Source organism: Sycon ciliatum, chromosome 4, assembly GCF_964019385.1.
Source record: "Sycon ciliatum chromosome 4, ocSycCili1.1, whole genome shotgun sequence".
Taxonomy (NCBI): Eukaryota; Metazoa; Porifera; class Calcarea; order Leucosolenida; family Sycettidae; genus Sycon; species Sycon ciliatum.
In genome coordinates, this window is record NC_088646.1 from 24,570,018 (window position 1) to 24,585,842 (window position 15,825).

Here is a 15,825-nt window from a genome sequence, read left to right on the forward strand (position 1 = left end):
TGGTTCACAGCAGGAAGGGGTGTACGAGTTTGCTGTCGCAGCATCGCTGCATTTCTGCTATTTCTGCTCCCTGTTTTGTAGGTTTTGCACAAGAACTCTCCAATTTTGAGTTGCGATATTGGCAACTTTTGAGCTTTTTCTGAAAATATGGATGCGATTTCAGCAACTAGCACTTGTTTTGGCACGGTTGCGAAAAGCATAAGTTGCGAAAAACGATGGCATCTTTGGGAAAGGGCTACTCATAGCCTACCTCATGACCTTCTGCTTTCTTTCTTCATCACTTGTATCTTGCAGGTATATCATCCCGTGACGACCACATTGAAGTCTGAATTTGAAGTGTGAAGATGCTTCAGCAACCACATCGTACTTTTCCATTGCTTTCATTGTGCTTCTACTGTGCATGTGTGTAACTTGTGGGGTAAACATGTGATGACATTGTATGCTGGCGACACCGTCAGATGTTGTCCATGCGTCTAACCTTAAACCTGCATGATATACATTGAAAAGGATTTGCCACTTGCGATCCTGGGACGAGTGTCAGGTCAGCTTTGTCCTGTGTGGGCTGTATCAGATTGCTGTTCACTTCTCTATCTGTTGGATGTGTGACTTTCTGCAAGTTTCTGGTGTATGATGGCCACTTCCTTGCTTGTCAATTTTTATGATATTACATTCTGTATTCGCTGCTTCCATGGCGTGGTCTGCAAACTGCAATCCTTGGGCAAATGTCATGTTTGCTATGTTGTGCTTTGGCCATCAGCTTGTCTACACGCTGTAGTTGCATTATTTTTGTTTCACAACTGACTTCCTCAAGTACGGTGGCCACTGCTTTGCATGGCATTATATATGAAGAACTTAGTTTCCTGTTTGTGCCGTGTGCATGTGCGTGGCCACGTGTGTGTGCCGTGTGCATACGCATGTTTGTGTATCTGTGTGCGGGGTAGCGAGGCGGGGAGGGCTGGTATGTATCAGTGTGTAATTGCAATCTCTTGGCTACATACAGTACATCGCGCGCGTGGTCATCATGTTTACCTTCGGGGTTGGGGTGGGGAGGGAACGGAAAAAGAACTGAAATTATCCATATAAAAACCGCTCTGTGAGCGGTTCTGAAAAACCTTTACTGGTACTGCCCCGTCGTAAAAGTAAGAAATTAGAACTGGCCCATTGTCCCCCCAAATGCGAACTGATCCACCTAAATCGCGAATGACGGGACCCGAACGCACCAGTAGCACGATGTTCCTACCTGTGAATGCAGATGGGGACGTTGGTCCGGACTATAGGCCATGTACTGTACTAGCGGTAGGTGGTGTTACCCTATGATAATTGCTGTCCTGTGCCCTCCCGACCTCGTGCTACTGGTGCGTTCGGGTCCCGTCATTCGCGATTTAGGTGGATCAGTTCGCATTTGGGGGGACAATGGGCCAGTTCTAATTTCTTACTTTTACGACGGGGCAGTACCAGTAAAGGTTTTTCAGAACCGCTCACAGAGCGGTTTTTATATGGATAATACACTGTATACGCGTATCGAGTAGACTCTACTACCAGCACAAGGCAGCAGTCGTACCACTCACTGCACTGCACTGCAGTACAACTACAAGTCAAGTCCAAAAGGAGCCGCCTGCGTCCGCAGACTCACGCCGCACAGCACGTAGACGTGGACGTGTTCAGTCCACGTACGTCAGTCACACGATAGCCCGCCGAAAAAAAGTTACGGTCGGGCTGAAATTGTACGGTCGGTCGGGTGAGTCGAACCACACACCTTCTTTAGTTTGGCCTTATGTATAGTACATGTACTGAATTCAGTCTCCCTTCATTCATTCAGACATTCTCCTGCTTTTCGTCTGTCATGGAGTGATTGACTGCATGACTTGTGTGATGAGATTCAGAGTAAAATGAAGAGACAGCAACAGTAGTTGAGCTGTTCCCGAATTACCGTTACATGCACTAGTAGTAACCGTTGACGCGACGATGAGCGAATCAACAGCAGCACCGCACAGCAGTGAGAGTGTGCGAAGGCGGACGGTAATTGTGAGAGACTTGCCGAGTACCGTTACTTCTTCAGAGGTGGAGTTGTATTTCCAGAGCAGTCGTTCGGGTGGCGGCGACGTAGACCAAGTGGAGCTGTTTAGCGGTGACTCCGGACAAAGTGCTCGCGTCGTATTCGCCGACGAGGACGGTAAAAGACATAGTCATTACAATCACTGACATTGTACTTCGAAGTACATGCAGATAATAATAATTCTTGACTAGTTTGAGAGAAAGACACAAACGAAAATAAAATAAATTATCATTATTTTGTCCTTTTTTTTACACAAGAGCACAAACCCGGCTCAAGATAAAATTTATCTGCCACAAAATAATTAAACAATTCCACTTCCCCCACATGCGCTCTCTGACCGACCTCATCACACCAGTCACATGACTCCAAGTCGTAGATGCTGAAAAATAACTCCTCTATACAGGGCTGTTTCAACCACAAAAGTCTCATCAGCGAAGGTGGAGAATAGTGAATGGCTAGAATTAATTTGAAAGCACAGTTGAAAATTTATGACTACTTGAACAGTCCACCAAAGTAACGATATAAGAATACAGTCAGATAGTGCGACACCAAGGCACAAAACTGACAGGGATTTTGAGCCATACGACAACCTGACTGGCACCTAGCTCTAACACATCTACGAAGTGCAAACCAACAACCTTCCAACTTGGAAGGCTCAGGTGCGGGTGGACTGTTAGTCACAACTCGTAACTTACAGGTCCTTTCTCTTTTAGATAAAAAAAGTAAAGCCTAGTGTTGCACATCCGCGTTACCACTGCGTACCGGCTATACGCGTTGAGAAACACAGCCAGCTTAAAGAAGTTTTGCTCGTGCCAGGCCACCACCATGCCTGATTATACCAGCGTGGCTGCAGATGCAGCACCTCAGTATTGGCGACGTTGAGGTGGTATGTCTCACAATCAGTGTCCGACAAGGGAGCAAGCCTCGTTAGCTACATCCATGTTACCCTCACTCCGAGTAGTGAGTACCCAATTACAAAATTTATTAAATTGCGGGGAGAGGGGGGGGGGGGATATAAATGTTGAGGGTTGACCCCGAACAATTATTGAGTTTGGGCTGGCTATCAAGTTGAACTAGCCGTGACACTGAGCTGCGTAGGTTGGGCGTTGTGAACTCCGCCGAGCAGGTATTGGTTTTTGGCGGAGTAGGCGCTCTTCATTGGCAGGCATGGACCGCGTGCACAATGTCATGACGATGTCATCCCGTACACATTAGCGCCGGGACGCAATAAGTGCTCTCAAGAGACGTTTGGCGTAGTTCTGGTGATTTGCAGATCTAAATAACAGTGCTACACCTACTATGCCCGATCTGCACATTGTGACATTCTGCACATGGTCGAATGTCAGCCCCATGTCTTCCATGACAACTGTACAAGTCGGCAAGAAGAACGGTTGCCAACTTTTTTTGTAATAGATTCATTCGCCTTCACCTTGGTGACCGTTACGAAATGGTGCCGAAGGTGCATATTGACAATCATGTGTTTGGAGCAGTCTTATATGTGAGACAGTTTGCACGGTATCGTAAAATCGATGCAAATGTCCACCTGGTGTGCATGGATGTTCCATATTTAGAAAGGGCGTTTTGCTGTCCGAGCACACCGATTGCGCCAATGGACCAGGTAACAATGGAGACTGGGTTCGCCGCAGATGTGCTATGAATATTTATTTATTTGTATCTATCAAACTCTATCTCCCAGCATATGCAAGCAGCGCTGATATGGGGAGCAACCCCAAAGATGAGGGCGATGCCCAGCCATGAAATGATTTGGTGTGGGGCCTGCCAGCATTGTCACGGCACAGTCTTTTGGGTGGCGAATGACTATGTTCTGTTACGCCACTGTCTATGTTGACTTACAGATCTTGAATGTCAGGGAACTGTACTGCGTCAGTGTAATAGTGTTATACAGGTCGTCCCTCGTTAATACATAATCTCTGGGACTTGACAAATGTTATGTATTAACGGGGTTTATGTACTAAACGAAAGTGTACATAACATGTCTGTGTACCGGAATATTTCACTTTTTGCAACTTTTCTGAGTATTTCTTGCTACCACGACTAGGCAGCGAGATATTCTTGATTCCCTCGAGATATAACATAAAAATTATGTTATAACGGTCACAGTTAGCGAAGATTCTACAGTTTACATGATACATGCCCAGCCGCGCCTGTACAGTCAGAGCTTTGTCGGTTTGTGATGTGCGCTCTGATTTCTATACTAATTGCGTCCACAAGTAGAAACTAGAACACGGTGTGCCTCCACTGGAAGGCCAAAAGACCAACAAATTATGTACTATTGAGGTAGATGACATGCGGGTACGGAGAAATGTTATGTACTAACGGGGTTTATGTACTAACGAATTATGTACTAACCGACAAAATTTGTATGGAAGTGACCACGTTTCGTCCGGGACTTGACATTTCTTATGTACTAACGGGGTTTATGTACTAACCGGACTCGTATTAACGGGGGACGACCTGTACTCATTTCAGTCGGACCGCCATGCACTGAGCTGGCATGTCTGCATCCTGCATGGTCTCTTTCAGAGATGGAAGTGGGTTGAGGGGCGTTGCTATATGGATACGCCTGGTCATTCCTACTCAGTGGATGTCGCATGTCCTGGTCAGTGTGTCCTCTTTTATTTCACTGGGCTGTTTGTTGATTGCTTTGCCTGACTCCTCTTTCTCCACTGGTTTCGGTGGTTGTTTCTGTCGTATGGAATGCTAACAGATGCTGACGAGGTCCTCGAGCAACAGCAACATTTAATCCGCAACAGGTCACTCACCGTTGAGCGCCTGGTGCCAAAAACCATCAGTTCTGCCAAGCAGATCTCGACTGCATTGAAGTCGACATTGCACAAGAAAATTGCCAAGCTTGGTGACACACAAGCACCTGACTTGGAAATCAGCAGCTTGAGGGCCGTGAACATACCAGTGCACCAGTGTACTAGAAACCATCAGGTACCCATCTCACAGTCACATGTGCTGCTTACCGAGCAGCAGAGCCAGCCAGAAACACTTCCATCATGCGAACAGCGAGCAAAGACTAAAGCGGTTGATCAACAAGCGGGAAATGAAGTAGTTGACGCAAGCTCCAAGGCAAGAGAGGAACATGCTAATAATCAGATACGCAGAGGACAAGCTGGCAACACTGCACGTATTCAAGAGCAACCAGATGATAGCAGTTCTTATGAATCTGTCAGTGACTCGTCCTCATCAGATAAAAGTGATGATCCAGAGGCAGGTGGAGAAAATAGTCAGCCCAAGACCGGTCAGGAAAAGAATGGTGCAAAGAATATCATACACCGTGGAGGAGCAGGAGAAGCACCTGCTGCTGGAGGGATATCAACTGTGTGTTCTGGCAGTGCTAGTGCTAATACTATACATGTATCAGGTGGCGCACAGCCTGCTGCTTTGCCCGCACCGTCCCCAGCTCATACAGTGCATGTGCAGTCTGCTGAACTACTGGCCAAGTGTTCAATACCAGGCGCTCCTCTGGTGTTTTCCAACGTAGCGGCGCTGAGTTCTCCTGGGCCAAAGTCAGTGCAGAACACCGGCAGAATGGGAGCAGGGCAAGAGGGGCATTCAGCGAAGCTTTACCCGACGTCACTGGCTGCATGTGTGAGGACCTGCTCATTGCAGAGTATGGCAGAAAACATTCCTTGCGCCAAGACCGATAACAGGACAAGTTCAGCGCTTCATCGCAGAAGCAGAGGTACTTGCTCAGAGGAAGCACATGCTATCGCAGCCGTGGTCCCGCCAAAAGCCTCTCATCAAAACATTGTTCAGAGTGACAAGAAACAAGATACTCCGCGTAATGTGGCCACTCCTTCCCCAACCCAGAAACGGCAAGCTAGAAGCCCGTTGTCTGGAGATGGAAACTGTGCAAGCGGGTGCGGATCAAGCAAACGCCTCTTCCTGAATGCCTGTTCAGAACAAAGGGCGAAAAGTTGTTCCGCAAGTGATCAAGCTTTCTTTGCAGGTGATGAGGTTGATGGAACCATGCGCAGGGAGGATGCTGGTTGTGGCATTGCCGAAGCCGGAGCCGATCAAATCGGCAGGAAGGTTATAGTGTCCTGTGACCTGGCTAAACTGGAGCTTAGCTCCATTTTACTGTATTACTTTGACAGCAGACGTGGCTCTGGAGGTGGTGGTGTGGAGCAGATCGAGCCCGTCACTAGCAACCAGTTTGCTGTGTTGTTTTATGAATGTGAAGGTATGTATGTATGTATGTATGTATGTACCTTGTACTTGCTTGTTGCAGTTTGCCGGTGATGAATGTGATTCTAGTGGCCCCACGGCTGCCATTGCGAATACCCCGACGACCATACAATTATTTATGTGTTGTGCTTGAGCACTCGTCTTCCAGAACCTGCTGCAATGATTGGGAAATAATGATGATCGAATAAAATGTCCCTGGGAACATCTTACAAGTGCCCAAGTATATGCTATCCGAGTCAATGGACCTCGGGTATTTCTTGCAGGTTTGCTGAAGTTTGATGGGCTTTTCATGTGCTCTGGATGGCAGTCCGGATTGTAAAGTCTGTGAGAAAAGTGCGAGCTCCAGCGGCATTGGGAGCAAGACAACTTTCGTACCATTGTTGCCCGGCGAAGTCTGCTGCTGTCACTAGCTGATGTCTTTCACTTTCTATTTGCAGCTGCTGAACGGGCCTGCTTGCGATCGCACACTCTTTTGGGGACTGAACTGTCCGTCACCATGGCTGTTCCATTGCAGCAACCAATGCCGAGACGTATTCTAGTTTCCTGCTTGCCAAGAGAATGTCACCAGGAAATTGTAGAGCTCTATTTCGACAGCAAGAAGCGATCGGGTGGTGACGGGGTGGTTAAAGTGGAGATGTACGATGGCTCGCACCAAGCCATTGTGACGTTTGAAAGCCCCGATGGTAAGTTTGAGTTGGGCTAGCTTGTTTCATGTCGATGAACTTTACTTTACTGATCTGTGAATAGCTTGCGACTTTAAATAACATTCAACAACAACAAATCCATGTCCTATAGCGTGTGTAAAGTGTGTGGGTATGTGTAAGGGGCTTTCCCCAATCAACTTGTGTAATGACATAGGAACTGACTTGAATCCTCACCACACGGGGATGTTGACCGAAGCGGAAAACTGATTGTATAGTGCCCTGAGACAATACAGCAGCGGAAAACTACAACCCAACACTTGGCACTATTTGTTGACGCACTCACGCGTGGTGCGATATGAGCTCGTGTAATACCGTACTCGTGCGATTAGAGCCCTCTCTTGAATAGTGCCTTATCTCGAATAGTGCCTTAGTCTCCAAGAGCCAGTGAAAAATAAAGCCCTCTCTTGAATAGTGCCCCCCCCCCGGTCTTGTAACCAAGCCGATGTGCAAGTTTGGTGTTCTTTTGCTAATGTTCTTGGCCATTTCTTTGCACTGGTGTTTTCAGGAACAAAATCGCAGGTCTTGTTCCCGTTTCTGTGGAGTCGTGAGCGTTTACAGTACACTTTAGGCTCTGTTTTTCTTTGTTTTATGCTGGATGATGCAAATGTACCAGCAATGAAAAAATAGTGCCCTCTCTTGAATACTGCCCCATCTGTGATGGACATTGAAAAAATAGTGCCCCAGGAGCACTAATCGCGCAAGTACGGTAAGACGTATGATGTAGCTGCCTCTACTCCATGCATTGATTTATGTGGTGTTTTTTCATGCTGCTGCCGTATCCAATGCAATGTAGCTGTTCAGTCCGTGACCTGCCGTGCACATTCTATCCGGGACCAAGCTGTCACTGTCCAGAGAGAGCGGAGTCCACTGCAACGCAAAGCATGCCTGGACGTGTCTGGCATCCCTAGCGAGGTCGGCTATGATGAGCTGGAAATGTACTTTGAGAGCAAGAAACGCTCCGGCGGTGGTGACGTATCTAAACTGGAGTACAGACCTGGCACTGGAATAGCCTCCATCCAGTACTCAACCCCTGGTGGTAAGATTGAACTGCCACATACCAACGGCAATGTTGATAGTGCACACTTTCCATTGCAACACTTGTGAGGTTGTTTGAAGCCTGACTTGTTCATCCGACTTTGTCTCGGATGTGTAGTGTGGGAGGGCGGGGATAGGCTGCTTAGGCTCACAGCATATTTATCTCCGCTGCATTACATTGCAATCAACAACTCATGAAATGAGAGCTGCCCCCTTTTTGCTGTCGTATTCAGCTGCAGATCGTGTGGCAATGCGAATGCACACGCTCCGTGGCACAAGTGTCGACGTTAGTCTTGCCGACCATCGGGACCATTCACTGTGGGAGGCTGCAAAGGTCTTTGACAAAAAGAAGATCTTGCTGATGGGTGTTCCAGCAGGGATTAGCACTGATCTCGTTCAGCTCTACCTGAAAGCTGTCCTGCCGAGCACGGATGGCGTCAAAGTGGAAGTGTACCCAAAGAACTGTCGGGCACTGCTTACGTTTTCAGAGCCCATTGGTAAGGAGTGTTGAACTCAAGTCACACACACCCACACACACTGTATTCATCTTGTAGTCTCAACGATTGATTGCACGGTATTGTAGTGCTCTAGGATCAAAATGTTCAAGTGATTTGCATGGTCAACACGGAACCTGTCATGGCCAGAATGCAAGCGACAGGCGATTATGCACCAATTGCACAGCCGTGTATTCGCGTAATCCACGAGGGACAGATCTTGGTGATGATCACAAACGACCGGGCACTTTGTTGCGTTGTCACGGTTGCACAGTCATGTAATGACTTTACTTGTACCTTCAACTAGTCATGCACTTTTGCATGTTGTACGCGTGCACACGTGTTGTGCATTGTTTGTATGACACTCAATGGAGGTTCACTTCTGAACATCGATGAAAAGAAATGTCTCTGCTGCTGTTGCCTTCGCGCTTCTTTCTTCATTTCTATCATGGTATTATGCCGGCATCCTTTGTCTTATTTATATCCGGTCACACAATATTGAACTTTGGCACATTCTTTTCTTTACAGGTTGTACTGTTCAGTAGGGATAGGGTTTAAATTCATGTAGCTAGACCAATACAATGGCTGTATACTCTGCGCAATAGCCTGACCTGGCTAACGACAGTGTTTCATTGGTGTGTACATATTGTGTGTGTGTGTGTGTGTGTGTGTGTGTGTGTGTGTGTGTCACATGTGTGTGTGTGTGTGTGTGTGTGTGTGTGTGTGTGTGTGTGTGTCACGTGTGTGTGTGTGTGTGTGTGCGCGCGCGTGCGTGCGAGCGTGTGTCTTGCTCACATGCACTCTGCTTTGCTGTAGACTTTAGAAAGCTGTCATCGTGCATTGTTAGGACTCCTCTGAAGGACGTTCAGCTGACAGTCCGCCAGGTTCAGTTGCCATGTGTTGTACGTCTGAAAGGCAGCCTTGAGTCACTAAGCATCAGCTCTCTTCAGCTTAAGACATACTTAAATTCACAATCAGCTGGCTCCGCGAACTTACACAAACGTTCAGCTGGTGTTACGGACGTGGAGTTTTCAACATCTCAGAGTAAGATTCCCAGTTATGCCTGAATTATGTTCCCTGATATCTTTCTACTTGCCTTCCTTCAGGAATTGATATCTTTCTACTTGCCTTCTTTTAGGAATTGATATCTTTCTACTTGCCTTCCTTCAGGAATTGGAACCAAACCGCATACACTGTATGTGGTTTACGCATCACAGTGCGAGAGTACGCCAGAAGCTCATAATTGTTGGTTATTGCATTGCACGTGTTTGATACGCTATACATTGCTGCCGAAACACGAGCCTTTGTGTCGAGGATGGAATTTGAGTGGAAACAATTCGTAAGCATTGGGATGACCGTGCAAGTGTTTCTCAAATTTCGTGACCTTTCCTGTTTGTTGTGATCTTTGCTCCTGGTTGTGCAGATGCTTGTGATGTTGTATCTCGCCAACATTGTATTGGTGGCCATTCTCTGGAGTTTTCCCTGGTCATGGCCGGAGTGGATTATCCTGCCGAAGGAGATGACGCTGATAGTTTTGTGTACAGTCAACTTCGCCAATAACGACATTCGGCGGGGCATCAGAAAAGTGTCCTTATTCGCGAAGTGTCCTTATAACCGAAGTCCCATTTGAATGTATGTGAACCCATATTTTGTATAGTATGACATGCATATCAAAATCCAGCTCTTTTCTTGCTCTATGTCAATGTGTACTTTATTTTCATATTGCAGTTGAAAGGAACTAAAAATTCAATATGCAAGGGAAATCAATTGAAAAATATGCTTTTTTGAGCCATCTTCAGGGCCAGGGACATGTACATGTACATGTATGATGATTACTGTACAATCATGTACAACTACATGTACATTGTATACATACAGGTGTGCTGGTAAATCCAACAATTTGAAGCCAACATAAAAAAGGAAGAAAAAGCCCCCCCCCCTCCCCCTTGGCTGCATTTTCTTGCATGTGTGCCTTTATAATAATAATATCCATCACCATAGGTTCTGGTACTTCTGCATGACAGGTACATGTACTTGACTGACAGGTACTTGAAATAGCTGTCAAAAGCCCAGAAAGTCGTTATTCAAGCAGTGAATATGACCTCGGGGGCACTAAAAGCATGTCGCTATACGCGAATTGTCGTTATTCAGATAGTCGTTATATCCGAAGTTAAATGTATACAGTTAGATGGGACTTTGCTCTGGGCATGGAAATTCGGTCGTTATTCGCGAATTGTCGTTATATCCGCAGTCGTTATTGGCGAAGTTGACTGTACTTGTCATCAGCTCCTAACAGTCAGCAACTTGTGATAGCCATGGACAAAGAATATCTGCTGCTTTCAGAGAAGTGTGAATCGGTATGTGGATTGCTTCCGCAGTGTCTTTAGTAGAGGATCCGTATGCCATCATTGTCTCTACGTTGATCCTTGTGAGGAAAACCAACCCACTGCACAAGTTAGCTTGTTAGGGTGGAGTGATGCTACAGATGAGCTTGTCCAGCTCAAGTCCCAGCTGGAGTGTTTGTACAGTGCCATGTGTCCTCTCGCTGGAGCCGTTTTTTCAGTGTGAAATGGAAGCAGCTTATTGCTGGCGCGTCCGACAACTTACTCGTTCGCATTCAGACTGGGCCAACAACGGAACATAGAACGTTCGCCCAGGATTGCACCATGGTCGTCCCAGATACCGAACAACAATGAATACCAATTTGAACTGCAAGTGTCAGCATGGAGATTGGACATGCCTGTCAATGCTATATGAAGGATGAATCGCATTTGGTTGCTAACCGAGGGAAGTTTCTGTGAGCTGGAACCTGACTTTGAAACAATGAGACAGAAGTCTGATGACAGTAACAGTACATACTACTCTCTCAAGATAGTGGAGTTTTCACAAAGAGGTGAGTTACTTCATGATATTTATTTATTTATTTTGCACCTCGTAGCATATCAAGACAGCCTATTGAATTTCAAAGAGATGTACATGCCACCAATGTGTCACACGTCTTCTTCCAACCAACGTGGTATAGAACAGTGGAATTTGTCCACGGTGGAGGGTAAGCACACCACCATCATTATCCGGCACCACCATCATTATCACCACCACCATGACCACCACCATGACTAGCAGCAGCACCAGCACCAGCAATACCTTTGCACTAACCTATGCATATTGTAACTTCTGTGTACAAAGTCATGTACCACCTCTACCTTGATAGCCATCTCCCTTAGGCCGCGGTCACACCGAGCTCGATTCAGCCATTCAGCCGAAAAAAGCGCTTGTTTACGTCACGATTACCATGGAAATGGCTGAAAAAGTTCCTACAAGCGACTTTCAGCCGTGGCTGACTCTCAGCCGGGTTGTTTTGCTTGTTTCAGCCACAGCTTGTACAAGCGGCTGAAAGCCGAAATTCCAAAAAAATTGAGTGCGCTTGGAACACACCATTGTAGACTTGCAGTGAACATGAGCCGATGTCGATGAGGAGAGGATCTAGGAACTGATATCGATGTTCTTTCTGGTTTCCGTGCTACATGTATGCCTTCGCCTTGGCTTTTGGTTTTGACAGTGTCTGTCTATCCAACAGTTCAGTTTGATTTTGATCTTCTCCTATGACCATGGATTCCCGGACTGTGCCTCAGAGCGTAGATTGTTGGAGCTGTGGTTCGAGGCCAAGAAAAGGCACCAAACTCACGGCTGAATTCATGAAGAAAGGTACGAAGAAGAGAGTGGATTGCGACGGAGTTGAAGAACAGCAACCGGCGGAGCAGAAAGCTCAACATCAGGAAACACCGTCACCCGAACCATCGCGCGTCCATGCACATCGAACAAATAAAAAGAGCACGAAGTCGCAATTCAGGGTCCGGGCTTCTTTTGCTCCAAGGCTTGTTGTTGTTGTAGATTTTTACTTCTTCATGAAAACTGAACACAAGTTGTAGATCACCACTGTTCTGCTTTCCGATTCCTTGCGAACGTTGATGCGTTTCGATATTCAAAATTTGGCGGGCAAAAAAACAAGCCATTCAAGCTTTGCACTCGATGTCTGGTGTGACCGCTCGACAGGGAGAACACAAGCCAGCTGAGCGCCAGCGATAAGCCCAAAGTGGCTTGTTTCAGTGTGACCGCAGCCTAAATAAAAAGGTGCGAGTTGGTATCGAAGTGCCGCCACCAGCGCAAGTTTTTGCTGGGTTATGAAGTGACATAACGTGTATGGTGTGTGTGTATATGTGTGTGTGTGTATGTGTGTATGTGTGTGTGTATATGTGTGTGTGTGTGTGGTGCGTGTGTGGTGCGTGTGTGGTGCGTGTGTGTTACAGTTTTGTGTGTGTGTGTGTGTGTGTGTGTGTGTGTGTGTGTTTAAGTGCGATAGTGCGGGAGTATGGAGTGTGTGAGAGCGAGAGGCTGTGTGTGGATTAGTGTGAGACAATGTGTGTGTGTTGATGAGTGTGCGTGTTCATGTTTCACCATATGCACCCAGCACCTTGAATTCTGGCACGTCAGAGCGTACTGCCTCTGAGAGGTGTGGATTATAATATTGTCTGCACTGGATTATTCTATCTCCTCTGCTTGCCTTCATATACCTGCGCTTTTTCTAATCTCCTTATGTTGTCTGATGATTGGCTTTTGCCATGCCATCGGAAGCTCAGTGAGTAACAACAAAACAGCCCTATTTTACATCCTTTTGTGTACCTCTTGCGTATCTTGATAGCCAATGCATTCTACGGTGGTCTCCATGGTAACCATGAGTGACAGACTGATAGCCATCATCCAACTGCATTTCAGCTAAAATAGTATGGTGCTACCTGCTGTTGACACATGGTGACACCTCCCTTCCTTTTCTTCTTTTGATAATGCTATTTTCCGTGGTTGGATTCACCCTCCCTTTCTTGTATTGGCTATGTATTATTATGTGCCATGAAGTGGAGACGATAAATAAATATAAATAAATAAACTGATTGTCTTTGTAGGCATTGGGCACAGTTCCCCGACTCCATGGCTTCTACATGTACACGTGGTTCTCTTCTCTTTTGTTTCTTATCACAGGCAATACTTTTTTAAAATAGTTCTGAAGCAGGAATGATATGGTAGTTAGCAACTATAACTACCGCACTCAGTCCGTAGTACTACGATGTGTTCAGGGATTCTGTACTGGTTAATGAAGGGTGACTATGAAAAAAGTGGCAATTCAAGTCCATCACATCCTGTAAAGGAGGTCAGCTTTGTTTCGCACTAGACTCACACAATTGTGTGTGTTGTCCTGCGTGGACGAAAAGCATCTACATGATTCTACTTTGCCAATTTATTGGATTTAATTTTGGTTCTATTCTTGTTGTTGGTGTATCACACCGCTTTCGTCATCATCATTGACTTGGTTGTTGTGGTGCAGTGCAAGAGAGAGAGACCCCGTTGAGTACCGTATGTTCCGGAGTACAAGCCGCACCCCCCCCCCCCCCCCCCTCTTGCCACGAAATACATACATCTATCCTGTTCATCACCGTTAATTTGATCATCGGAGTATATAAGTCCCCCCCCCCCCTCTTTTGGGCAAATTTTGAGTGTTCAAAGTGCGGCCTATACTCCGGAAAATACAGTTCATGTTAGTTCCCTGTCTCCTGCACATTGTTTTATGTCCCGCATTCCCGTATGGCACATTATGTTCCGCTGGCCTGGTAGCTGCACACATGCCCATATTTGTCATAGCTCCCCAGGTCCTCTCTCTCTCCTCTCTTTCTCTCCTCTCTCTCCTCTCCTTCTCTCTTTCTCTCTTTCTCTCTCATAGCTTCCCAGGCCCTCTCTCTCTCGAACAGGCGTGTTGAGGCTCCTTTGGACACCAAACATATGCGACACCAGGCAGCAGCGTCCAGACTGGAAGGGCGAGCGGAACCCTCCGCGTGCTCGGCGATGGACTTGAGGAGATCCGGGGTCAACGAGTCTTGTTACTAATACATGATCGACTATACTTAGTACCTGTTCGGTGAAGCATCGACACAACTGCCAGAACGAGAGTAAGGTCCAAGATTCAGGCAAGAAGGAACCAAGCAACCTCTTGTCACCAGTGTTATAGATGTCTCGGTAATTAGGCTAAAGACAACATACATGAGTAAAGCCTCGGATGGAGAGCCAAGGATTAATGAAAGGACCAGAATGCCGCTACAATGTCATGTTATCGTATAATAATCCGTAGTTTGTGTCCAAACACCAGGGAGTCGTAAAATATTTTACGACTCCCTGCCAAACACTAACAGTTATGAGCAAGATGTTGTCACGGTAGTGAGAAGGTGCAACAGCTAGCACAATACTGACTGATGTGTTACTGACATTCAACGACCTGTTGCTAAGCTCCATCACGTCTTGAATGCGCAAACCAACAGGTTCTAGGTTATGAAAATAACATAAGAAGGGGGAACTAACTTAGACCTTCGAAGTAGTTGGAAGGCTGTTGCCTGTTGGTTTGCGCGTCCAAGACGTGTAGTGATAGAGTTTAGCATCAGGTCGTTGAATGTCAGTATCACATCAGCCAGTATTGTGCTAGCTGTTGCACCTTCTGACTACCGTGACAACATCTTGCTTATAACAATGTTGGACACGGGCGGATAACATGTAGCATTTTGAATCTTGATCCTTTCTTTTTCAAACATATCATGAGTAAGCTAGATTTATTGATGGCTTTAGACTAATAAAGCCATCAGCCCTTAAAGGGGAAGTTAAGGCAAAAATTAAAATTTCACCAGTTGTAGTCTTCGGGGTGCTGAGTCGAATGGTCTTGGTCCGAGAAAGCTGAGACGCTCCCTTCCTACTTGAATCCCAATCGAGCATCTCAGCTTTCTCGGACCAAGACCATTCGACTCAGCACCCCGAAGACTACAACTGGTGAAATTTTAATTTTTGCCTTAACTTCCCCTTCAATTCGTGCAATGTTTCTATGACAACTCGTGTGCTGGACGAGCTTGTTTGTTGTGATTTGTTCAATTTCTTTTACTCTTCATAGACTATCGGATTATTTTCCTTATCCGGTCTATTTATGACCAGTATCACCAGTATCTATATGCGAATGTGGTCTGTCTCTATGGTTACCGGTGTTCGGCACATCCGGTTCATGTAGTATGTTGTAAATTAAGATGCTCTTGTTTGTTGCTGATAGAAAGATTGCCACTTCCCTAGTTGTGTTTCACCAATATGCTTTTCTTTTGACAACTAAAGCCACTTCCCCTTTTTAGACCTTTAATATGTCGAAGGGCCATTCTTGCATGTTCAAACAGCAGCCAAGGGAGCTCTCTTGATTATGCTGGTAGAAGGACTGGGTCCGACCCACCGTCCGAGGGGATCC

The 15,825-nt window shown here is 46.3% G+C and overlaps 1 protein-coding gene across 1 annotated transcript; it reads left to right on the top strand.

The window, feature by feature from the left end:
• Positions 1 to 1,798: 1,798 nt before the first annotated feature.
• On the top strand, positions 1,799 to 11,791 carry LOC135815200 (uncharacterized). Its single transcript, XM_065328462.1, has 8 exons — positions 1,799 to 2,173; positions 4,785 to 6,269; positions 6,712 to 6,957; positions 7,772 to 8,014; positions 8,247 to 8,510; positions 9,324 to 9,551; positions 9,931 to 10,044; positions 10,779 to 11,791. The coding sequence occupies exons 1-8, from the start codon at positions 1,966 to 1,968 to the stop codon at positions 10,892 to 10,894; spliced, it is 2,904 nt and encodes a 967-aa protein (XP_065184534.1). The 5' UTR covers positions 1,799 to 1,965; the 3' UTR covers positions 10,895 to 11,791.
• The last annotated feature ends 4,034 nt before the right edge of the window (positions 11,792 to 15,825 follow it).

Excerpts from the sequence above, each read along its gene's own strand:
- LOC135815200 (XM_065328462.1), top strand. The coding sequence starts at position 1,966 with ATGAGCGAATCAACAGCAGCACCGCACAGCAGTGAGAGTGTGCGAAGG. Across the intron at positions 6,958-7,771 it reads GACGTTTGAAAGCCCCGATG|CTGTTCAGTCCGTGACCTGC; the intron begins GTAAGTTTGAGT and ends AATGCAATGTAG. Across the intron at positions 9,552-9,930 it reads GGAGTTTTCAACATCTCAGA|ATGCTTGTGATGTTGTATCT; the intron begins GTAAGATTCCCA and ends CTGGTTGTGCAG.